The 25,684-nt window shown below is 48.2% G+C and overlaps 1 protein-coding gene across 2 annotated transcripts in view; it reads right to left on the bottom strand.

Moving 5' to 3' along the window:
- Positions 1 to 1,928: 1,928 nt before the first annotated feature.
- The window catches only part of PPP1R16B (protein phosphatase 1 regulatory subunit 16B), a 119,337-nt gene continuing 95,581 nt past the window's right edge, over positions 1,929 to 25,684 (bottom strand). The window contains exons 5-11 of one of the 2 annotated variants that reach the window (XM_023227941.2): positions 24,487 to 24,590; positions 22,377 to 22,501; positions 19,116 to 19,241; positions 18,128 to 18,203; positions 17,244 to 17,373; positions 16,983 to 17,151; positions 1,929 to 6,809 (exon numbers count right to left, since the gene is read on the bottom strand). In XM_023227941.2, the coding sequence (XP_023083709.1) occupies positions 6,303 to 6,809; positions 16,983 to 17,151; positions 17,244 to 17,373; positions 18,128 to 18,203; positions 19,116 to 19,241; positions 22,377 to 22,501; positions 24,487 to 24,590 (1,237 nt within the window). In that variant the 3' untranslated portion in view covers positions 1,929 to 6,302. The remainder of the gene's footprint in view (positions 6,810 to 16,982; positions 17,152 to 17,243; positions 17,374 to 18,127; positions 18,204 to 19,115; positions 19,242 to 22,376; positions 22,502 to 24,486; positions 24,591 to 25,684) is intronic. The other variant, XM_023227942.2, reaches the window with a different exon arrangement.

The raw sequence follows: 25,684 nt of genomic DNA, 5'->3' as shown, positions 1-25,684 counted from the left end.
TGGCCATGGTGACTTGCACCTGTAATCCCAGCACTGTGGGAGGCCAAGGGAAGAGGATCACTTGAGCCCAGGAGTTTGAGACCAGCCTGGGCAACATAGTGAGACCTGTCTCTACAAAAAAATACAAAAGTTAGCTGGGCATGGTGGTGCACCTAACTCTTAGCGCATGGCAGTGCTCCTGGTGGTCCCAGCCACTGGGAAGGCTGAGGCAAGAGACCACTTAAGCCCAGGAGTTTGAGGCTGTAGTGAACTATGATCACAACACTGCACTCCAGCCTCGGTGACAGAGTAAGAACGTGTCTCAAAAAAAAAAAGAAAAAAGAAAAGAAAAAGAAACCCTCAAACCAGTTGTCTATACCCGTTGTCTCCAGTTCCCTTCCAGCCCTCTTCAATCAGGCTAAAACCCCCACTTCTTTACCAAAACCTCTTGTCAGGTTCATCATGAGTTCCATAGAGCTAAATCCAACAAACAATTTTCAGTCCTCATCTTTCTTATGTAAATGAAAAGTGTGTCATAAATGTGAGAGGTTGCTATTATTGTTTAGTAACCAATAACCTTTTTAAATGGATGAATGCCTGCGGCTATTTGGATGCCTCTGCCTCTCTTCCCCTGCTCTCCTCATCCCTTTGTGAAGTTTCTCAAGAATAAGTGTGGGGCCTTCCATGTGTCCCTGCTCTGGTATCCAGGGTCTGGGAGGCTACAAGAGGGCACCTTTTTTTCTTTTTCTTTTGAGACAGAGTCTTGCCCTGTCACCCAGGCTGGAGTGTGGAGTGCAATGGTGTGATCTCGGCTCACTGCAACCTCTGCCTCCCAGGTTCAAATGATTCTCCTGCCTCAGCCTCCAGAGTAGCTGGGATTACAGGCTCGTGCCACCATGCCTGGCTAATTTTCTGCATCTTTAGTAGAGATGGGGTTTCACCACATTAGCCAGGCTGGTCTCGAACTTGTGATCCGACACCCTTTTCATCCTCTTTCAAGAAAAACACCAACAAAGTTCTGTGTGGGACAAGGACCAAGGACTGTGGTCTGAGGCTGTGCAACCACATAGCTTCTGTATGGCTCTAATGCTTGAGGTAAAAAATGAGAATGGCCAGGGCCTTAGCTGCTGTATTGCTGTCATAAGGTGAAGTACTTTATGGTATTGTACTTCCCCACAATAAGCACACGAGGGGAAAGAGTGGAATAGGGCAGGGGGAAGAGGACAGGACACATCAGTGCACTCCAAGAATGGTACAGAGGAGAGAGGCACCCTTGTTACATACAAATGTCATGAGAGGCCGGGCGCAGTGGCTCACGCCTATAATCCCAGCACTTTGGGAGGTCAAGGCGGGCAGATCACTTGAGGCCAGGAGTTGGAGACCAGCCTGGCCAGCATGGTGAAACTCTGTCTCGATTAAAAATACAAAAAATTAGCTGGACATCATGACAAGCGCCTGTAATCTCAGCTACTTGGGCGGCTGAGGCAGGAGAATCGTTGGAACCCGGGAGGCAGAGGTTGCAGTGAGCCAAGATCGCGCCACTGCACTCCAGCCTGGGTGAAAGAGTGAGACTCTGTCTTAAAAAAATAAAAATAAATAAATAAATATCAGGAAAAACTTTGAAAATGTATGGAATAAATATATGCAACTCTAGGGCCTCATGTTAATTTCAAAGAGAATATTTGACAGAATGAAGGTCACTCCCAACCACCAATCTTTTCTTGAATTCATCAGTTTTCACCATCTCCCAGTCTGGAGAGACATCTGCTCCAGGTCTGAGCCCCCAGAGCTCCCTCTACTTCAGGGGCCTCATGGGAAAGCCCTCTGTGGGGTAAGGGGGAAGAGACTAGAAGCCCTCACCCACCCTCTATTCCAGAAACCTCCTCCTTGTGAATTCAAGTCAGCACTGTTCAAGTGAGCTCACAGCAATAACCACTCACACTAGCAGGTGTTATTAAAAGGAATTTAATAATTTTAATTAAAAACTCTTAACAGCGAATTCCGTCACAGGCCTTGGCATCTGGAAGCAACTCCAGGGACATGTGCCCCCTTTGGGATGTGGCTGAACCACGGTTTTGGACCCGAGGCCCACTGGTGCCGTGTGGCGAGGGGCTACCTGGAAGTTACTTCAATACGATATCAAAGATCCGCGAAGATTTTTTTAAAAAAAGTTTTAAATATATTAGACTCTCTTGATTGCCATTTTTACACAAAGCTGCTGATACAGTATACAGAGTTTTAACTTTTTTTTCACATAAAATACATTTTTTAAAGTGTTCTCTGTACATCAGTGGCTTCTGGTCTGGTGAATTATTGCGGAGGGCTGGGGGTCTGCAGACTTTTCCTGGGTGTGCAGAGCCAGGCCCCGCACGGTGGCACTTGCAATGCCCATGGGAAGCGGGCCCTCTGGCCAACAAGAGAGTCCTGTCGGGGAGAGGCCTATAGCTTCTGGCACAGGGGGTCACTTTTGCAGAGTCATCCACTGACCATTGGACCCTTTGCTCTTATGTGCCCTGGGGCAGGGGAGACCATCCCCAAGTTACAAATAGCAAGAGTTAAATACAGTCTTTCTGGGCATCTTGAAAGGAGCACCCTTCTTGAAAGTACCCCAGTATCCTGCTCTAGAAGAGAGAGCAGGTAGGTGAGAGAGCTCAGGATGAAAAGGTATCTGACAGCAACAACCACAATGGTCTCATGTTACTACAAAGCCAGCAAACCGGTGGGGCAGGACAGGGGACACACCCTTGTTAACTTTTCTAAGCCCCTTGGAAATGGATCAAACAGTGCAGAGCAGTTTTACTTATGCTGCGTATTTGATGGAGAATTCTATCCTGAAGTCTTCAGTAGCTCTGGGCCTAGAGTTTATTTGGCTTCCCTAAGCTACTCACCAGAAACCCACAGTCTGGTAATAGCCGCCAACTTTCAATTGTTTGGGGCATATGATGGTGAGCCATGCAGCACCTGCTTTGGAAGTGGTCTCCTTTAATCTAATGAGGAGCTGCCACAGGACCTGGGTCTCAGCAGGAGCTAGGCATCTGGTTGACTTTGCCTGGTTTCTCCCAGCTCCCGAATCCACCCCTGCCATGGAGGGAGGCGGATTCCCGGGGAAAGGCTTTGATGCTGAAGGAAGCAGCAACTTTTCCTCCCATTATCCATTAGTGGGGTGAGAGGACTATGTAATAAATGAGCTACCATGAGCAAGAAACAACGACTTTAAAAACCTGAGATGCATTTGGCAGCAAATTGCAGAACAGTCTTCTAGACACTAATCTCAAGCTGATATTATAGAGTCCCCCAAAGATGCTGGCTGAAGGCAGCTATCACTGAAAGTTCCAGATGGAGCTGGATGATGTCTGCCTGGAACCCGAGACCCAGCATCTATAACTGGTGGCAAATGTTATCCAGGGGTGGCCATGACAGCTGTTCCCAGCTAAAGGAATTCAGACTCTAAGGATTCTGGGAGCTGAAAAGCAAAGGGTCGCTGCACCAAGATGCAGACACTTTGCCTCAGGAGACTTGAATGGGACTGCTGATGCCTGTGATCCCCAAGGGGCAGAAACCACAAAGAACAGTTCTCTTGACTCTGTCTTATTCCTCCTTTATCCGCAGAACCTAATAGTGGCTGGCATGTTGCAGCTACTCAGTAAATTAGTGAGTGAATTAATGAATGACGGCGGCTCATTCATTGGAGGTTGGTCTCCAACTTGTCTCTCAACACTCAGAAGACCTACAGGGAAAGCTCCCCAGGGACTTAAAGCCCCAAGAGGGGATGGTTTATCCCTGGCTGAATACATGAGCCAATGCCTGAGAGGCACCTGTGTGTGAAGTCAGCTCCTGTCAGGGAATCAGCTGGGATTCCCAGGCTTCTGGGTGGAGAGGAATGGCCCAGGAGGCAGGAGGCATGCGGAAAAGGAGGGAATGGCCTCAGGCGCTCAGTGGGTTGGGCAGCACATGCCTTCAGTGTTTGGCCCCTGAGCAAAAAGATCGGAAAACCTGCCCAGCTCTCTCCTGAGGAGCACGTGGCTTCCCTCAGAACTCCCTACCTTGTAGCTAAGGTCAGCTCATGAGGGATTTCAGCGTCAGTCTGGGCTCATACTGTTTTACAGCCAATGGTACTTGTGTTTTACATCATCCTGTCCTGTTCCAGCCACAGCCTGAGATGTTGAAGAGCCTACCCCAGATGGCAGGGACGTGGGAAGCATCTGTGCACCTGTCTTCAGCCTCCTGGGCCGCCTCCACCTCTACTCTAGAATACATCTATCCTGGCACTGGGGTGGAGGTGGCCTGATGCTGAGAATCTCTCCCCTTCCAGCAGCCACCAAGGGCGCAGTCACTCCCACAGGCCCTCTACTCTCTGGTCCAGTCGCTCTGCTCCTGGGAAAGCATCACTCAGGCTCCCTGAAGTCCAGCTTCCTCTCTGGGTTATAGGGCCATGGGGGCCACAGTAGCGGGCTAAGAATGAAGAATGACAAAAAGCAGATCCCATGACAAAAGTTGTGGCACAAGGCGGGGATGGTCTTCCAGCCCCAAGCCCCTAGCCCAGGTGCCCCTCAGGGAAAGTTTCTCATAGACTGAGAAAGAAGTGGGTTAAAAAGAACCCAGATCTGTTCCCCAGATTAAAACCTGGACCTAGGGGACCCCTTCAGAGCTCTAAGGAGGTAGTTTAAGGACAAATAAAAGGCGCACAGAGCAGGGGACAACCTGCAGCTTGTTGGTTGCACCAAAAGGTTCTGGCTGAGGCTGTGGGTAGTGCCCGTGCCATGGGCAACTCCAAAGGGGGTCCTGGGAGAATCAGCAGTGAGGGGAGAACAGCCATTCACAGTCCTCCCTCCCCAGCATCAGGAAGGCTGGGACTATGAAACTGCAGAGCTGGGCAAGACCCAACTCCAGCCCTACCACGGCTCTCCTGAATGCAGGACGGGATATTGACCACGTGCACCCTGGATTCGCAGATTTGGGACATCACCACTCCTGCAAGTGCAGGCTGGGAGCCCCTGGGCCAGGCAGGAACTCAAAAGGGCTGACTGGCAAATCTGCCTCACCAAGCATCCCCAGAAAAGCAAAAGCTGGGCCCGGGATCCTGAGCACTGACTCCACACACATGACTGATGGGGTGGAAGGGGCTGGGAGGTGGAGGTAGGCTGGCCCCTAATTGCTTGCTCTGACAGCTCAGTCTGAGGAGGGCTGGCTGAGATGGGCTGGGCTGAAACAGTCTGGATATTCACAAAGACCCAAGGGTGCTGGGCTGTGTCACTGTTAACTGGCGACTGTTTTTTAAAATTAACTGGCCTCTCTGGCTGGAAAAGCATTCCAATGGAAGCTCCTCGCTTAGTTTCATTTTTCCAGCACCAGCCAGTAAAACCCAGTGACCGTGATACGATCCGCAAGAAGAAGTGAATTCAGTTACCTCCCTCCCTCTAGGAGTTTTACAGACTACAGGAATTTTTTAAATCAGATATGCTTTTGTAAATACTGACCTTGTCCCCCTCCCACACCCTTTGACACTTCCATCCAAGAGGAAAACATGATTTGGTTGATTCCAGAAATGGAATCGCCTGGTTTTCCTCCTTTACCCCTGGATGGTCATACAGCTGACTCCTGGCATGGGTAGAAGTGTGGCTCTCAACAAGGCTGCGGGGAGCAGGTCTGTGTCCATCTCATCTACCCATGTAGGTTCCTGGCTCCCTCTGAACACAGCGAGGACTTCTCGCTCCTGTCAGGTGTGGCTGGTGGCCCAGACCTTGGGATGACTCTGAGCAGGACTATGGGTCTCAGCTTAGCAGGTCCCCTCCCCTGCTAAAGCCACATTGGCAGTGGTAATGAGACTCTGAGTCTTAATTTCCATCCTTTTGGGAATACCCCATACATTCTAAGCCCCCTTACTTCCCCTGAGCCCAGGTATGTCATTCCTACACACACTGATCGAGCTTGTGTGTGCGTGTGTGTCTGTGTGTGTGTGTGTGTGTGTGTGTGTGTATGTGTGTGTTGAGGTGACATGCACGTACTGATCCGGAGAAGCCTTTATACCAAGAATAGAGCTGGGATCTCAAGCCCACCCTCCCAAGATCAGACAGCAGAGTGAGCCAGGAGGCCATGACGGGCCTTGTGTCAGATGGCAGACGATGCAGCAGGAAGCAGAACCATGGGACATGGGACATGGGATGCTATGGGCAGCCAGGTGAGGGCTGGGGTCTGAGTTTCTCTGAAAAGCAGAGCCCACCTCTCCCCAACTGCCCTCTGACACCTCCCCAGCCAGGGCTGTCGGGCTGGCCTGGATTCCAGGAGCCCCTCTCCAGGCATCTCCCTCCGCCATCACATGAAGACTAGGAGATACGGCAGCAGCCATGCACCTTCTCCTCCATCTCCTCTATGGGGGCCTTGAACTTTAAAAGTGGGGGATCTCCGCTGGTGACCGTGTAATATACCGAGGTCCCATTGCTGCTGTACGGTGAAGTTCTGCCTCCGATCAAGGGGGCCTTGCCTTCACTGCTACTCTCGCCCGTCCTGGCCATGCTGCTGCCCAGGTGGGTGCTAAGGAAGGGGTGGCTGAGCAGCTTGGCTGCAGCCCGCTGCCGCTTCAGCTCCAGAAGCGTCTGAGGGCTCTCCTTGTAGCTGCTCCAGGGCGGGGTGGCGTCGGCCACGCCAGGGTTGCCATAGGCCATGCTGTAGTCGGGCACCTCATGCACCTTCCAGACATCCCCATTGGCCAGTGCATACTGGTAGGCACTGACCGGAGCCCGGAGGCCATTCTCAACAGGCATGTCCAGTTCACCTCGTGGGATCTTGGTAGGAAATTCGGAGAGTAGCACTGGCTTCTCCAGCCTGGGGTTCTGCGAGTGAGAAGGACAACATTACCAGCTGGCTGGAAGATCTGAACCTACTATCCACCTGTCTCTCTGCTGAGGGCATTATTCTTTAGACCTTTCCCCTATCTGTTTTCCCTCTCTGGGTATTGGGGCCAGGGTTGTCCTTTGGGGAACCCCCAATCTATGAATTTTTGTAGAGCTGACTGACCCCTGGTCTTGCTCCAGGGCCTGGATCATGACCTAAGGCCTAGCCAGTCAACATATTTCACTACCGGGATTGGCCCAGGGATGAGTTCTTAACTGAAATTGCTTCAGTGAAGCAACCCTGGGACTTCTGCGAGAACAACTGGGAAAGAGAAGTTTCTGTAGGAACTGTGGGTAGTAAGAATGATGTCAGCTGAGGGCTGGGGAGATATTATGTTGAAGGGTCTGCTTGCAAGTGAAGCTGACATGAAGGAAAACTAAGAGAGACTGCATCCTAGTGACACATTTGAAGCCCAGGATCCTTCCAGGCCCAGACTTTTCAGTTGCACAAGCCAATAAATTCTTTGTGTGTAAGTCCATTTTAGCTGGGTTTTTCAGTCACTTGTAATCCTTCCTCTGTATTTGAAGCGTATCTCACAAAGATTCTTACCCAGGGACCCTGTATACCCAATAATCCTTGGATAACAAGAGTTTGAAAAGTAACTGCTTCCTAAAAACTATAAACTAAAAAATAGATACAAGCGACAATAACATTTAAAGCACAGCAAAAATCACCATGAACAAGGAACAAGGTCAAAAGACACACTAAGAAACTAGAAAAATATTTTCAACATGTACGACAGAAAAGAGAAGAAATTTCGAAAGGAAAAAATACTCTTAAAAGTTTTGTTTTTTTTTTTTTTTTTGAAACGGAGTCTTGCTCTGTCTCTTAGGCTAGAGTGGGGCAGTGGCTCTCCGCTCACCACAACCTCTGCCTCCCGCATTCAAGCAATTCTCCCACCTCAGCCTCCCAAGTAGCTGGGATTACAGGTGCACACCACCACACCCAGCTAATTTTCGTATTTTTGTAGAGACCGGGTTTCACCATGCTGGCCAGGCTGATCTTGAACTCCTGACCTCAAGTGATCCACACTCCTCAGCTTCCCAAACTGCAGAGATTGCAGGCATGAGCCACCGCGCCCAGCCAAAAGTCAATTTTTAAAAGACTACCTACCCAGGCCAGGTGTGGTGGCTCATGCCTGTAATCCCAGCACTTTGGGAGGCTGAGGTGGGTGGATCACGAGGTCAGGAGATCAAGACCATCCTGGCTAACACAGTGAAACCCCGTCTCTACTAAAAATACAAAAAATTAGCCGGGTGTGGTGACGGGTGTCTGTGGTCCCAGCTACTCGGGAGGCTGAGGCAGGAGAATGGCATGAACCTGGGAGGCAGAGCTTGCATTGAGCCGAGATCTCACCACTGCACTCCAGCCTGGGCAACAGAGCGAGATTCCGTCTGAAAAAAAAAAAAAAAAAAAAAAAAGCCTACCTACCCCAAAAAAATAGTAGGCAGAGGATACTAATATGCAGCCCACAGCAAAATATATAGATATACATGGCATTGGAAAAAAGTATTCATCCTCACACATCGTTAATAATATAAAAATTAAAACAATAAAATATCACTTTTAGATATCACATTGACAAATATGTTTAAAGTGTGTTATTACTCAGTGTTGGCAGGGGTATAGGGAAATGAGTGAGAATGTAAATTGCTACAGTCTCTTTGATGGACAATTTTGCATCATCCTTCAGTGAAATTTTTTTTCTTTTTTTCCTTTCTTCTCTCCCCAGCTCTTCAGTAAAAAATAATAATAATAATGATAATAATTTTTTAGAAAAGATTGTATACTTTGCACTAGCAAGCCTATTTCCCAGATTTTCTCTCTCATTAGTGCAAAGCCTGAAAGTCATCATTAAGCAAGCAGGAAATTGTGGCCAGTACTTCTACTGGAATGCTCTGTAGCTTGTGAAAAGAATGAACGAAGTCGCCATGAGCTGGCATGGAAAGATGTCGAAGATATATATATAATCTAGTTTTCTAACATATATATAATAACACATATATATAACAACATATATAATAACATATATATGGTAATATGTGATAAGGCAAAGAACACTTTCCATAGTAAGTTTCCATTTATGAGTGTGTATTTCTTCTCTTTCTTCTTTTAGAGTCAGGGCCTCACTACGTTGCACAGGCTGGTCTTGAATTCCTGGTCTCAAGTGATCCTCTCACCTCAACCTCCCAAAACACTGGGATTACAGGCATGAGCCACCGAATCCACTTTTTTTTTTTTTTTTTAATGCTCCTTCTGAACTATGCAGGCAGACTGATGCCATGTCATGGGGAGACCGTTTCTTGGTGGTCCTAGTCAGTGCTTCTCAAACTTCGATGTGTATGTGAGTTGCCTAGGGATATTGTTAAAATCTGTATTCTGATTCAATAGGTCAGGGTTGGGGCCTGAAATTTGGCACTTCTAAGAATTTCCTGCTGATGTTTAGAGTGGCAAAGATCTGAGACACTGATCCCATCTTGGATGCACATTGGCATCATCTAGACCGTTAAAAACATGTACAGGCCAAGCGCAGTGGCTCACGCTTATAATCCCAGCACTTTGGGAGGCTGTGGATGGATCACTTGAGGTCAGGAGTTCAAGACCTGCCTGACCAACATGGTGAAACCTTGTCTCTACTAAAAGAAAAATACAAAAATTAGACAGGTGCAGTGATGCATGCCTCTAATCCCAGTTACTCAGGAGGCTGAGGCAGGATAATTGTTTGAAGCAGGAGGCAGAGGTAGCAGTGAGCCAAGATTGTATCACTGCGCTCCAGCCTGGGCAACAGAGTGAGACTCCATCTCAAAAAAAAAAAAAAAACCATATACAACACCAATCTGAAAACATCACATATTATATAATTCCGAGTATATACCATTTTGGAAAAGCAAGACTATGGAAACAGTAGAAGATCAGTGGTTGCTAGGGTTTGGGGAGGAAGCATAAGTAGAATACCGGGGCTGTTTAGTGGGACAGACTTGGTCTCTTTAACCAGTTGTTCGCAATCTCAGCCGTCTAATATAACTGCTTAAACCAATTGGCGAGAGCATTCTGTGTGACCCTATCATGATGGACACATGACATTAAGCATTTGTCAAAATCCACAGGAGGTACAGCACAAAGAGCAAACCTGACGTAAACTATGGGCTTTAGTTCACAATAAAGTATCAATATTGGCTCATTGGTGATAACATATGTACCACACTAATGCGAGTTGTTAATAACAGGGGAAACCAGGGTGGAGGGGGGTGTATATGGGAAATATCTGTACTTTCCACTCATTTTTCTAGAGCTCTAAAACTGCTCAAAAAAAAAAAAAAAATCTATTCGTTTAAAAAGAAAAAATCCCTGCTGGGTGCAGTGGCTCATGCCTGTAATCCCAGCACTTTGGGAGGCTGAGGTGGGAGAATGGCGCCAGCCTGAGAGTTGGAGACCAGCCTAGGCAACATAGTGAGACCTCATCGCTACAAAAAAATTTAAAAATTAGCTGGGCATGGTGGTGCGTGCCTGTGGTCCCAGTTACATGGGAGGCTGGGCAGGAGGATCACTTGAGCCCAGGAGGTTGAGGCTGCAGTGAGCCATATTTGCACCACTGCAGTCTAGCCTGAGTGACAGAATGAGACCCCGTCTGAACAAAACAAAACAAAACCCACCTATATCCATCTCCAGTGTCAGAAATCAGAGCACTGAAGGAAGAGGAATTAACTCCGGCCTGAAGGATGTGGGTTAGACGAAAGAGGTTTTCTCATGATGCAGGGAACTTCTAAATATATTTATCTGCCTAATGCTTAATGAGATACAAATTATGGGCTGAGTCCTATGCAGATAAGAACACAACTGACCCTAGAACACCCTTTGTGGTAGGCACATCATCTTGGCAATGGTGAGCTGAGATACTGGAAAACAGGAAGGTTAAACGAAACCCCCACCTTTCATGTTCTGGGGAATGGCTGACTGCACAGAATCACCCTTCCCCATAGGATTTCCAGAGCGCTCAGATGACCCCTCCTTTTCCTAGGACCACCCAAACACAGTTCCCCAAATTCTCATTCTTTTTCTCTGCAATGATTAGCTAAACTGTCAACTTACCAACTGAAATTAAATGCTTGCTAAATGATTTTTTTTTTTTTTTTTTTTTTTTTGAGATAGAGTCTCACTCTGTTGCCTAGGCTGGAGTGCAGTGGTGCGATCTTGGCTCACTGAAACCTCTGCTTCCCAGGTTCAAGTGATTCTCCTTCCTCAGGCTCCCAAGTAAGCTGGGATTTCAGGCACCTGCCACCACACCTGGCTATTTTTAGTAGCAACAGGGTTTCACCATGCTGGCCAGGCTGGTCTCGAACTCCTGACCTCAGATGATCTGCCCACCTGGGTCTCTCAAAGTGCTGGGATTACAGGCGTGAGCCAACATGCCCAGCGGTAAATGATTTAACCAAATTTTAGTTAAGCTGCTCCCCTCCCCACAGGATCCTGGACTTTGACTCACCCTGAGGGTAAACAAGCACTACAATGCAGAAAAACTCTCCTGAAGACCCTTCTGGAAATGGGCTGACCATGGGACACACATTCCTGGTCAACTGTCCAATTACACCACCTGCTCGTCCCACCCCCCACCCTCAGTCCTTGCAGCCTCTGTCTTCCTCCCTAGGAAACGAACTCCTTTCTCCCTGACCTCCGAGATCCTTGTCAATTCTGTGGTTGAAGCAATCTACTTACTGCTGCAATCACTTGAAAAACAGTCTCTCTTTAGGTTTGAAAAACAACCACATGGCCGGGCTCGATGGTCACGCCTGTAATCCCAGCACTTTGGGAGGTCGAGGTAGACGGATCACGAGGTCAAGGGATTGAGACCATCCTGGCCAGCATGGTGAAACCCTGTCTCTACTAAAAATACAAAAATTAGCTGGGTATGGTGGCGTGCACCTGTAGTCCCAGCTACTCAGGAGGCTGAGGCAGGAGAATCACTTGAACCCGGGAGGCAGAGGCTGCAGTGAGCCAAGATCAAGTCACTGCACTCCAGCCTGACCACAGAGCAAGACTCCATCTCAAAACAAACAAACAAACAAACAAAAACCAACAACAAACATATACAATGCCGAGGTCCCAACTCCTGAGATTCTGATTTAGTCTGTCTGTACTACTTCTTAAACATTAGATTAAAAAACAAGGGGCACAGTGGCTCACGCCTATAATCCCAGCACTCTGGGAGGCCAAGGCAGGCAGATCACTTAAGGTCAGGAGTTCGAGACCAGCTTGGCCAACATGGGGAAATTCCGTGTTCTATCAAAAAACACAAAAATTAGCCGGGCATGATAGCGGGTGCCTATAGTCCTAGCTACTCAGGAGGCTGAGGTGGGAGAATTGCTTGAATCTGGGAGGCAGACGCTGCAGTGAACCAAGATCACGCCACTGCACTCCAGTCCAGCCTGGGCGACAGAATGAGACCCTGTCTCAGAGGAAAAAAAAAAAAAAAGAAGAAGAAAAAACAGTGAACCAAAGTCAGCCACAGCCTTGAAAGAAATGTGATTTGGGGGTCAGGCTGAACAAATTATTCCTCAAATAAGTGGTTCTGAAATTCTTATGTGCAGCAGTATCGCCACATCTGGGGTGGGTCCTGAGAATCTACATTTATTTATTTTTACTTTTTGTTTGTTTTTAGAGACCAGGACTCACTCCGTCACCCAGGCTGGAGTGCAGTGGTGCTATCATAGCTCACTGCAGCCTCGAATTCCTTGACTCAAGCAATCCTCCTGCCTCAGCCTCATGAGACCGAAGACTACACACCACCACACCCACCTAATTGTTTTTTTTTAGGTGGGGGTGGTAGAGATAGGGTCTTGCTAGGTTGTCCAGCAACTCCTAGGCTCAGGAGATCCTCCCACCTCAGCCTCCCTCAGTTTTGGGGTTACAGGTGTGAGCCACTGTGCCCAGCCAAAATCTGCATTTCTAACAAGTTCCCAGGTGTGCTGATGTTGCTGCTCCGGGCACCATGCTTTGAGAATTCCCACCTTAACGTGGTGAAACCCCATCTCTACTAAAACACAAAAATTAGCTGGGCATGGTGGCAGGTGCCTGTAATCTCAGTTACTTGGGAGGCTGAGGTAGGAGAATCACTTGAACCCGGGAAGCAGAGATTGCAGTGAACCGAGATGGCGCCATTGCACTCCAGCCTGGGCAACAAGAGCGAAACTCTGTATCAAAAAAAAAAAAAAAAAAAAAAAAAGACTGACTATACCAAAAGTTGGCAAGAAACAGTCTGCCATGGGAAAGCAGACAGGTACAAAGCACCTTGGATAACTGCTTGGTAGTATCCACTACAGCTAAACATATGCCTACCTGTGACTCCCACTGTGTTCCTGGGTATATTCCCAACACAAAATAGTGCTTATGTCCACCAAAAGACACACACAAAAATGTTTATAGCAGCTTTATTCACAGTAGCCAGAAACAAGAAACCCAAATGTCCACCAAAAGGAGAATGGAGGCCAGGAACAGTGGCTCACTGTAATACCAACACTTTGGGAAGCCGAGGAGGGTGGATAATTTGAGGTCAGGAATTCAAGACCAGCCTGGCCAATATGGCGAAACCTCGTCTCTATTAAAAATATAAAAATCAGCCGGGCGTGGTGGCACGCACCTGTATTCCCAGCTACTCAGGAGGCTGAGGCAGGACAATCGCTTGAACCTGGAAGGCGGAGGTTGTAATGAGCTGAGAGCACGCCACTGCACTCTAGCTTGGGTGACAAAGCGAGACTCTGTCAAAAAAAAAAAAAAAAAGGAGAATGGATATGTAAATTTTAATATTCAAACAACCGAATTCTAGAAAGCAATAAAAAAGAATGAGGCAGCCAGGCGCATTGGCTCACGCCTGTAATCCCAGCACTTTGGGAGGCTGAGGCGGGTGGATCACGAGGTCAGGAGATCGAGACCATCCTGGCTAACACGGTGAAACCCCGTCTCTACTAAAAATACAAAACATTAGCTGGACGTGGTGGCAGGCGCCTGTAGTCCCAACTACTAGGGAAGCTGAGGCAGAAGAATGGCGTGAACCCGGGAGGCGGAGCTTGCAGTGAGCCAAGATCGCGCCACTATGCTCCAGCCTGGGTGACAGAGCGAGACTCTATCTCAAAAAAACAAAAACAAAACAAAACAAAACAAAAAACAGAATGAGGCCAGGGAGACTGGGGCATGAGGATCACTTGAGCCCAGGCGTTTGAGACCAGCCTGGATAACATAGCAAGATTCTATCTCTAAAAAAAATTTTGTGTTTTGTTTTGAGACAAAGTCACACTCTGTCCCCAGGCTGAAGTGCGGTGGCTCAATCTTGGCTCACTGCAACCTCCACCTCCCGGGTTCAAGGAATTCTCCTGCCTCAGCCTCCTGAGTAGCTGGGATTACACATGCCCACCACTACACCCAGTTAATTTTTGTATTTTTAGTAGAGACGGGATTTCACCATGTTGGCTAGGATGGTCTCGATCTCCTGACCTTGTGATCTACCCGCCTTGGCCTTCCAAAGTCTGGGATTACAGGCATGAGCCACAGTACCCGGCCAAAAAAAATATTTTTAATTAGCCAGGCATGTTAGTGCATACCTATAGTCCCAGCTACCCAAGAGGCTGAGGTGGGAGGATCACTTGATCCCAAGAGGTCAAGGCTGCAGTGAGCTAGGATCACACCGCTGCACTCTAGCCCAGACAAAAGAGTGAACTCCTGTCTCAAAAAAACAAAAAACAAAAAAACCCAAAAACAAACAGAACTACTGCTATATGCCACAACGTGGGTGACTCTCACAGATGTTAAAAAAGCCAGACATAAAAGAAAACAAACTACAGTGTCTATTCATATGCATATACAAAACTAATCTTTAGAACTCAAAGTTAGATAGTGGCTACATTTGGAGTGGGGGAAAGGACAGAGAGAGAACATGGATGATGAAAATGCTCTATGAATTCATCTGAGTGTGTACATTTGTAAAAGTTTGTTGAAAATCTCATTTAAGATTTGTCTACTTGGCCAGGCATGGTGGCTCACACCTGTAAGTCCAGCACTTTGGGAGGTTCAGGTGGGCGGACTGCTTGAGGTCAGAACTTCAAGACCAGCCTGGTCAACGTGGTGAAACCCCATCTCTACTAAAAATACAAAAATCATGTCATGGTGGGCACTAGTAATCCCAACTACTGGGGAGGCTGAGGCAGGAGGATCACTTGAACCCGTGAGGCAGAGGTTGCAGTGAGCTGAAATCACACCACTGCACTCCAGCCTGGGTAACAGAGCAAGGCTTCATATCATTTAAAAAAAAAAAAAAGATTTGTCTGCTTTACCATACTTAAGTTACACCACAATCACAAAGGAAAAATAAATAAAGCACAGCTGGGAGACATCTGAAATGTGATTTGATCTTGATCTACGTCTCTTTTCTTACCAATCCTCAGACTAAGGGGCCAGGCAGAACAAAGCTTCCCTATGTGCCCTCTCCATCACCAGCTGGTGGCTTTGATGTGGCCTCCCCTTGGGCAGGCACCTTCACACCTCCTGGTGAGACAGGCAGTAGGTGACCTCACTGTTCACGCTGGGAAGCAGGGTCTCTCTGAGACACGTGGGCATGCTGGGTAGCTAATCAACTGCATCCCACCAAAGCTAAACTCTCTAGGCATGTTTTCATCTGTTCATGGTGTGGTGGAAGAACGAAAATGGCAGACCACATCTGGTACAGTTAGCTTCTCCCTCGTCTTCAGCAATTCCACTCCAGCCCCAAACTTGTTCACTCCACTCAGCAAGAAAGCAGCCATGCTGAGTGTGTTGGTTCTGGGTTAAGTAGTGTCCCTCAAAAATTCATGTCTACCTGGAACCTCCGAATGTGACTTTATCTGGAAATAGATATTTGCAGGTGTAATAAATTAAATTAAGATTAGGTCATACTGGATTGGCATGGGCTCCAATCCAATGACTGGTGTCCTTATAAGAGGAAAAAACAGGCTAGGTACAGTGGCTCGAACCTGTAATCTCGGTACTTTGGGAAGCCAAGGTGGGAGGATTGCTTGAGGCTAAGTTTGAGACCAGCCTGGGCAACATAGCAAGACCTCATCTCTATAAGAAATTTAAAAATTAGCCAGGCATGATAGCCCCCGCCTGTAGTCCCAGCACTTGGGAGGCTGAGGTGGGAGGATCGCTTAAGCCCATGAGTTGGAGTCTTCAGTGATCTATAATCATGCCACTGCCTGAGTGACAGAGCAAGACCCTGTCTCAAAAAAAAAAAAAAAAATTCAATAAAATAAAAATAAAAAGAGAAAATACACACACACACACACACACACACACACACAAAGAAGAATGTCATGTGGAGATAGAAGCAGAGACTAGAATCGTGCTAGCAAAAGCCAAAGAATGCCTGAGCCACCAGAAGCTCACAGAGCTATGGAACGGAATCTCCTTGAGAGCCCCCAGAGGGAACCAACGCTGGTGTCACCTCGATTTTAGACTTCTGGCCTTCAGAATGGAGACAGAATAAATTTCCACCATGTTAAGCCATCCAGTTTGTGATAATTTCTCAAAGCAACCACCAGAAACGAATGTGTGTTCCCTTAGGAAAGCAGCTTAAAGCTTAAAGGACCATTGGCTGCTACAGAAGCAGGCTTCTCAGAGGTCCTGCTAGGATCCTACTCCATGTTTCAAAAAACATGTTCTGATAAACACAATTCTCAATATTTTGTTATATTTCCTGAAAAAGAAGTTGTAGCGCCCTCAGTTCCTGGGTGACTACCCTATTGAAGCTCTCTTCTGGGAAGCCTACTGCTAGGTGTGCTGGAGCACAGCGAGGCACACAGCGGACACTCACCCCTGTCAGTTAGGAGACCCACCTGTGTGCCAAAGCACCCAGCTCAGCCTCTAACACGCTCCCTGATCACCTCTTTAACTACAGCAGCCACCAGCATCGGACTGAAACTGCTGGTTTAACTACAATAGCCACCACCATCAGACTGGATATGCTAGTTTAAGAGCAGTGCCTGGCTACTTCCCTCTGAAGGCTCTCACTTGAAGAGGCAAGGCTAGGCTGGGCCCTGTTCTCCTCCCATTGCGTGGCTGATACTGGGGCAGGGCGCGAGGCCACTCACAGGGTCCTTATTCTCTTGGTCTGTCCTGGTCTCCCTGATGTCCCCGTTGTAGGTGGAGGTCCGCTGATCCTCGGCTGCACTCCGCTGCTGCCACAGGATGGCCTCTCCCTCATACTCCTTTCTGTACAGGTTGGTCCTGTCCGACAGGCTGGCTCGACGCACCACCTTCCTGAGAGGACAAAGTGGGTGCTGGAGGCTGCACCCAGGCGCCACAGGCAGAAGCACGCACGGGGACCCTTGGCTGCCCTGCCCTGGACTCACCCACGGCTGCCTGCGCTGGATGTCCTCCGGCTCAAGGATGACTTGTGCCTCAGCTGTGACTTCATGATCACGTCATGCTTGTGTTTTAGCTCCAGCAGCAGGACCTTGAACTCTTCCTCCTCGCACAGGTCTGAAGGGGCAGAGGAGTCTGTTGTGGGTGACAGGGCCAGGACCTGTGGCCCAAGAGGGTGCTCCACACCCCAACCCAATAAAAACTCCAAGCATCTTTTGGGGCATGCAGGGAGGGAAGAAAACAATGCCAGCCTAAGTTCCTGGGCTGCAACCCAAACCTTAGAGGACTATAAGAATGGGAAACCCAGGTTCTCGGCACAGTCACAATTCCTAAGGTTCCCAGCTATAACCGAGGGATTCATATTCCTCTTTGATAGTTTCCAAGAAGAGTCCTCAAGTCTTCACTGACAGGAGAAGTAGTGAGGGAAACAAGCAGGTACCCCACATAGCCCAAGCAATAAATTATGCAAAGATGCTAAGAAAGCTACATACTCCCATCTATTCTACTTAACCCCTTCATCCATCTATCTACCCACTGCTGACTGAGCCATCTATTCAGATTCATCCTTTACCCACTCATCCACTTATTCTTCTATCTATTCATCCATCCATCCACCCACCCACCCATCCAGTCAACCATACCTCATAATATCTACCCATGTACCCCTCTTATCCATCCATTCATCCATTTATCCATCTATCCCTTCATCTGTCCGTCTGTCCATTCATCTACCATCCATTAATTAATCCATCTATCTATCTATACACCAATCCATCAGTCTATACAACCACATATTTATCTATTCTCCCTCTACCCATCAAAAAATTGATAACTGTCTATTTGTGCACACCAGCTGTTGTGCTGGACTTACCTATTGGCATCTCATCCATGGATGTCCTTGCACTGAGACTAGCTCCATGGGACACCAATAGCTCTGCCATCTGCATCTGAAACACAGGAAGAAGCTCACGTGTCCCCCTGCCCAGAGCTCAGAAAGCCTAGGAGGTGGAGAGAGTGCCCAAGGCCTCTTAGGATGTGATTCAAAGAATGGTGGGACAAAGTTGATTTCCAGGGAAGGCCTGCATGCTAGAGCCATGGGGGGAATCCAGACAGATGCAATGAGCTTAGCTCCTCCTCCACATGCCTGGGCCACACCAAGAAGAGGGAGAAGAAAGAGTTGGCTGTAACTCTAGAGCTGGCAGGTATCTAAGGAGGGACTAGGTATAAGTGACAATCAGAGTTTTGTGTCTGGAAACAAATGGAGAAACTACTGGGAGCAAAAATGCTGGAAATTTTCTTATTTGGCAAATTTGATTACCATCCTATTAGAACACAACTTGTCGGCTGGGCACGGTGGCTCATGCCTGTAATCCCAGCACTTTGGGAGGTTGAGGCGGGCAGATCACCTGAGGTCAGGAGTTTGAGACCAGCCTGACCAACATAGTGAAACCCCGTCTCTACTAAAAATACAAAAAATTTAGCTGGGCATGGTGGCACATGCCTGGAATCCCAGCTACTCAGGAGGCTGAGGCAGGAGAATTGCTTGAACCCAGGAAACAGAGGTTGCAGTGAGCTGAGATTGCGCCACTGCACTCCACCAGCCTGGGCAACAGAGCAAGACTCTGGCTCAAAAAATTTAAAAAAAGAATAATAATCATTAAAAAAAAAGAACACAACTTGTCTTGTCCAATGTTTTTGCAAACTCCCTAGGCCTTTTCATATCCCACATATGAGCTATAGTCAACACCTTAAGCCTTAAAGTCTTATGTTCTTTGAAACCAATTGCCAGCCCAAAAAACTTGATGTTAGCAGGTTAGCCCTGTGCCGGCTTCACCCACAGCCCTATGGGTGAGAACTACCTGTCCCCAGAAGGCAGCTGCGTGCAGGGGCTCCCAGCCATCCCAGTCCTTCACATCCACACGCACTCCATGATCCAGGAGGAGCTCAGCTGCCCTCAGGTATCCATTGGCTCCAGCTATGTGCAGCTGGAGAAGAGGAAAGAAGTAAGCATTCCCTAGGGGATCAGCCCCACATGGAAGGTAGGCTAGCCCTCACCCCCACCCAAGTCCCACAGCATCCTTGGGGCCAATAGAATGGAATAGAATGAGATGGAAATACCAGTCACATTGCAGAGGATTATTAAGTCTGAAATATGGACCTAGAAGGAAAGGTAGAGAGCTAAATTCTTCTCCCATGTGGTTGGTCTTAGCATCCATGTGGTTAAAGCAACAGCATTTACTGAGCCCCTACTATGCACTGAGCCCTGAAGAAGGGGTCTCTGAGGTTCAATATGGTGATTTTTAAATATGTCTACAAATTATTTGACACACCTTCCTTTAGAAGATGGAGCCCGACTGTTCTCACCTTGAATGTGGGCCAGATTGAGTGACTCACTTCTAACAAATAGGATATTGTGAAGAGAGTGACGATGTGTGATTTCTGAGGCTAGAGCATAAAAGGCATTGCTGCTTCTACTTCACATTGTCTTGGATCAATTACTCTAGAAGGAGGCAGCCACTATGTTGTGAGGATGCTCTAGAAGCCTCAAGGAGAGGTCCTAAGCCTCAAGGAGAGGTGAGAAACTGAGGCCTCCTGCCAACAGCCAGCACTAACTTGCCAGCCATGTGAGTAAGCCACCTTGGAAGTGGATCCTGCAGCACCAGTCAAGCCTTCAGATGAGACTGCAGCCCCAGTAGTCTCAACAATATTGCAACATCTTGATTGCAGTATCATGACAGCCACCAAGCCAGAGCCACCCAGTTAAGCTGTTCCTAACTCTCTGACCCAAAGAAACCATATGAGACAATAAATATTTATTATTGTTTTAAGATGCTACATTGTGGGGTAGTTTGTCATGCAGCAATAGATAATACGTCCAATAAGGGACTGTGATCCCATTCAAGGCCTTCAGTCATGGCCACTGCCTGGCAGACCTCAGTTGTCATGCTTGTTCAATCTGCCCCCAAAATACATAAAGTGCTTAGCCCATAATGAACACTCAGTAAGGGATTCAAATTCTTAGAGAGCCCTAAGTGATGACCATGAGAATGAATGAGGGAGAAGGAAATAAGGCAGAAAGACATCAACTGTCCAGCCAAGATGAGAGATAGAAGTGAGAGTCCAAGGCGGCCAGCAGAGGACTGGCTGGGAGGAAGTCAGAGAGCCTCAGCAGACCTGAGGTCTGGGGCCAGAGAATCAGTGGGACAAAGAAGGCATGGCCTCAGGAAGTGATCCTTCCGAACACAGCCCTGATGGTCAGATGCTACCTCATCCTGGGAGAAGGTTGCTTAAAGCTCTGGTCAGTGGAGGGTTTTTGTTTCTTTGTTTTTTGTTTTGTTTTGTTTTCCAACTTGAAAAAGCAAGGGTATGATGTGAAAATTAGTATAATTATCTGATTTATAAATGTTTGATTCTTGCCAGTTGTAGAGAATGGTACCTGCTGGGCAGTACGACATTACAAACCTAACTACTTGGCTGGAAATTAAAAGGTATGAGTGGAATAGTGGCATTGTTAGTAAAAATAATGGTCATTGCTAACATATATTGAGAATTTACAGACTGTGCTAGGCACTTTCACACAGAATCTCATGTAATGCTCCCAACAACACTGTGAGGAAGACGAGGAAGGCACTATGATCTCCACTTTACTGGGAAGACCCGAGACCTAGTATATGCCTGGTCCATGGGGGTGGGGCCACCCTGAGACCAGCCCCAGCCCAGGAAGAGAAGATCCCTGTATCTTGAAGATCCAGTCACAGCCCCAGTAGAGCTGCAATGAGAGTGGGTAATGCCCTAGTGCAGCCTGACCTTGACTTCAGACAGAAACAGTCAGTCCTCCTACCTGACCCCATTCTTGAGTGCTAGGCTGAGCAGGTAATCCAAGCAGGGACCCAAGTAATAGAAATGGGCACAAAACAGATGTGAGAGCTCAGGAAGCAGGTGGAAGAAGCCCACTTATCACACCTAGGCTGCCAGGACAGGCCTGAGGGGTAGTGAGGATACCTGGTACTGCTGAGCCCTGCCTAGTGAGCTTGAGATCCCGAGACTGCTAAGTGCTTATGACCAGCAGGAACCTAAGCCTGGGACAGGGCACCCGCCCCCCAATCGGGGGGTAGGCTGCCACAGCCATGCTCTGAATTTTGATTTACAGGCTGCAGAAGTAGACCTCCCAATATTAGGCTGCAGTGTGCTCTGAGAGCCTATGAGGAGTGGCCAGGGAGGTTTTCCTAAGTCATTGACACTTGAGCTGCAAGGATGAGTGGAGTTAACCAGACAAACTTGAGAGAGAAGAAGGTCCCATTGTTCTGTCTCCAGGGTCTAGTAAAGTATGTGGCACAGAGGAGATGCTCATAACTGTGTATTGACTGGATGGATGGATGGATGGATGGATGGATGGATGGATGGATGGATGGTTGGATGGATGGATGGATGGAAGTCAGGGAACCCAAAGGAGAGACTATTGCAGTAATAACAGGGGAGCTGATGAGGCAAGGCAGTAGGGTGCTAGGATGGCAGAGGAGACACTAAGGCAGAGGAATGGACAGTGCAAAGAAAGAAAGCATGGGTGAGTGGGTGAATGGTGACACCAGTCCTTAATGGAGGAGGTCATTAGAGGAGAGGGAAATAAGGAGCTTAAGATGGACACCTGAAGCCTTGGGTGAAGGAGTATCTTGGAGACAGAGCAGGTGGTGAACAGGTGGGAGCCAGGTCTCCCACCCATGCTCCTAACTCCAAGCCCCACTTGAGAGTGGCCAGATTCTTTTTTGTTTGTTCGTTTATTAAAGACAAAGTCTTGCTCTGTCACCCAGGCTAGAGTGCACTGGTGCAATCACAGCTCAAACTCAAATTCCCGGGCGCATGTGATCCTCCCTCAGCCTCCCAAGTAGCTGGGACTACAGGTGTGAGCCACCAAGTTCAGCCCAGAAACAGGCCAGGTTCTCAAAGAGGCTGAGCCCTGCTCTGCTGACCCTCCCTATCCAGGGGCAATCCTGGCCCAAAAGGATTCTTGAGGAGGTCCAAGGTGACAGACAGGCCCCAAGGGTACAGGGTTGGTTCCCACCAGTTGCTGGCCCACTTTGGACCTAGCTGGTCTTGGTTTTGGCACTGGCCCATCTCCTCACCAGTGTGGCACCCTGGGCATCTATCCAGTCCAGGTCCTGGCCTGCTGCAATCATGCAGTGGATGTCCGCAATCATCTGCTGCTCAGGAGCTGCCCGCATCTCATTGATTTTCTCTTGGGTGATGCCTGCAGTGGGAAAGAGGGGATTTATTTAGCACCCTCAGGCCTAGGACCCCAGAGGGGAGGGGAAGGCAGACGAGGAGGAATGGTTCTTGTACCCTAGGGTACGCCAGTCAAGGGGGCATGCAGACATGCCCATAGATCATTGTCTTCAGGCCTGATGAGCATAGACACCATGCACTGGCCCACAGAGCAAGGGCATCCCTGCCTGGCACCCACTAGGCACTGGATTCATGTCAGCTGCTTTGCATATGCTGTTCTTCTACCTGAAAGTCCCTACCATCCAGCTACACACCTCCAGCTGCTCAGATGGCTGCCTCTGTCTTGTTCTTTAGGTCCTGGACTGGATCATCTCCCAAGCTGGCCTCTACTGACCACCCTATCTGACCAGGGTCTCTGTTAGTTTCCTTCGTCTTAACCACAGTTGTGTCTGTAGCACCTGGCACAATGCTCAATCAATTTTAGTTGCAGAACGACTGAATAAATGAATGTATTACTTTCAAGTGGAGAGCTGAGTCAGTTGAGGTAGGGGGCGCAGAGAGACATTGTATAGCCCGAATCCCATTCCTGTCTTAAAAGCGTGTTACTGACAGCTACGAATAGTATTTAAGGAGAGGATGACATGCTCCGTAAAAAGATGCATTAGACCAAGCACTCTTCGATCGAATTCAGGAGAGGTCTACAAAAGGAGGAAATAAAATCACACGTTTATTTTGACTAAGCTTTAAATGAAATTTAGCATTCCCTACCATTAGAATGTAAGCAAAACCCACAGTAGTGCTAGCAGTGCTTGTGACTTTGTTACCAATAGATACTATAGCTATTTTCATATCCTGTTATCTTATTGTTTAATGAATTAATGAAGTTTCTATCTAACACATTGAAAAATATTTTGGTAGTTATGCTTTAATATAATTGGCTTCCTTTATAATCCTATAATTTTATAACTGCATTTAAAAACATTATTCTGGCCAGGCGTGGGGGCTCATGCCTGTAATCTCAACACTTTGGGAGGCTGAGGCAGGCAGATCACCTGAGGTCAGGAGTTCGAGACCAGCCTGGCCAACATGATGAAACCCTGCTCTACTAAAAATACAAAAATTAGCTGGGCATGATGGCGCACGCCTGTAATCCCAGCTACTTGGGAGGCTGAGGCAAGTGAATCACTTGAACCTGGGAGGCACAGGTTGCAGTGAGCCGAGATTGTGCCATTGCACTCCAGCCTGGGGGACACAGCAAGACTCCATTTCAAAAAAATAAAAACATTATTCTGAGAAGGGGTCCACAGAGTCACCAGATTGGCACAAAAAATGGTTAAGAACCTCTATGGGAGATGAACAGGAAGAGCTGGGTGCAGGGAACAGGAGTTTCAATCACGGTTACTGTGGCTCTGTGGGGGACACAAGGGCAGGGCCAGCGCAGGACTGCAGCTGCAGCTGAGGATCTGGGGTGTGTGACATATTTCCAAGGAGGTGGAGTTTCAGAGGCCTGTCTGTGGGGTGCTGGGGGCACATAGGTCTCTCACTGCTGCATTTGTTTCCTCTCTGAACCTCATTTGTGAGTTGAGAACAGCCCACATCTTGTTTATCTGGGCCCCTGGCAGCCAGTGTGGTGCCTGGCACAGAGCAGGCACGCTCCAGTGTTCTTGACTTTATTATTGTCCCGCATAGAAATATATCTTTACGGTGAACGTTTATTGAATCAAATTGTCACAGCTGATGAAGACAAGGCCAGCTGCGGCCATTTGCGTGTGTGGGTGACACAAATGAGATCAATACCTCCCTTCTGTGCAGCACATTTTCCAGGGTCCTCTCATGTCCTGCTCTTGATAATCACACAGATAAGGATACGAATGAGGACCCATCCTATTCACCGAGCGTGGCGCACAAGGCAGGCCGAGGAGTAGCTAATCTGTTTGCCTGCACTGATTTAAGAGACGCTCTCTGAAACTCTGTGCTATGCTCACTTCAGAGCAGGCTGCCCTCCCTTACCCTGGTATGCCATGCAGGTCTCGATGACATCCAGGGTGGGTTCATCCTCGCAGAGGTCATATGGCATGTTCCCATCCGAGTTGACAGCAAGCAAGTCGGCCCCACTGCAGAGAAAGAGGCAGGGTGAGGGCCAAGTAGGTGTGGCTACGGTTGGTCTAGCTGCCTCTGCCCTCTGGCCTCTCACCTGCAATCCTACTGTACAACCCAGCACTCAAAACCCTACCAAGGTGTACCCCAGCAAGATGATGCTTGGATCTGCCTGACACACAGTCCAAGAGCATGACGGCTGCAGGATCCCAGGGCCCTAGGTGGGAAGAGACCAAAGTCCCAGGACAGCTATCCCAGGAGACCTCCCTAAGCCTTTCACTCTGTTGAACCAGCAGGCAGGGACTTAGGGACAGATATAAAAGTCCTCCTGGTGACAATAACAAAAATCGCATGAATGGCAGCAGCACCACTTACCAGGCACTTGCTTAGAGCCAAGCCTGATCTAAGCCCCTTTTGCAGGCATCCTTTTATTTAACCCTCATAATAGCTCAGGTTAATATTGTTGGCCCCATCTCACACAAGGGGAAACAAAGACTCAGACATGACTGGGCACAGTGGCTCACGCCTGTAATCCCAGCACTTTGGGAGGCCGAGGGGGGTGGATCATCTGAGGTCAGGAGTTCGAGACCAGCCTAGCCAATATAGTGAAACCCTGTCTCTACTAAAAATACAAAATTAATGGGGTGTGGTGGTGGGAGCCTGTAATCCCAGCTATTCAGGAGGCTGAGGCATAAGAATTGCTTGAACCCGGGAGACAGAGGTTGCAGTGAGCCAAGATCACGCCACTGCACTCCAGCCTGGGCGACAGAGCAAGGCTCGGTCTAAAAAAAAAAAAAAAAAAAAGACTCAGACAGGTTAGGTCACTTGTCTAAGGTCACACAGCTTGGATACAGTAGAGTCCAGACTTAACCCTCTCACACTAGTTTTTACTTCTCCATGTTCTATTTCATTTTTTTGCCCATATGCAGAAACACCCTCAGTTACATTCCACCTCCTCCAAGTCCCTACTCAAAAGGCTGATAGGACAGAGGTAGAAGAACAGAGACTTGGGACTCCCTGGAAGAATTTGCCCTTTGGGCCAGTGGTTCCTAAGAATGGCCCTGGATGCCCTGTGGCAGAATTACCTGCGGACCATGGGAATAAAATGCAG

The sequence above is a fragment of the Piliocolobus tephrosceles genome, chromosome 20, assembly GCF_002776525.5.
Source record: "Piliocolobus tephrosceles isolate RC106 chromosome 20, ASM277652v3, whole genome shotgun sequence".
In the NCBI taxonomy this organism is placed as follows: Eukaryota; Metazoa; Chordata; class Mammalia; order Primates; family Cercopithecidae; genus Piliocolobus; species Piliocolobus tephrosceles.
This window is presented reverse-complemented; position numbering and strand designations above follow the sequence as displayed.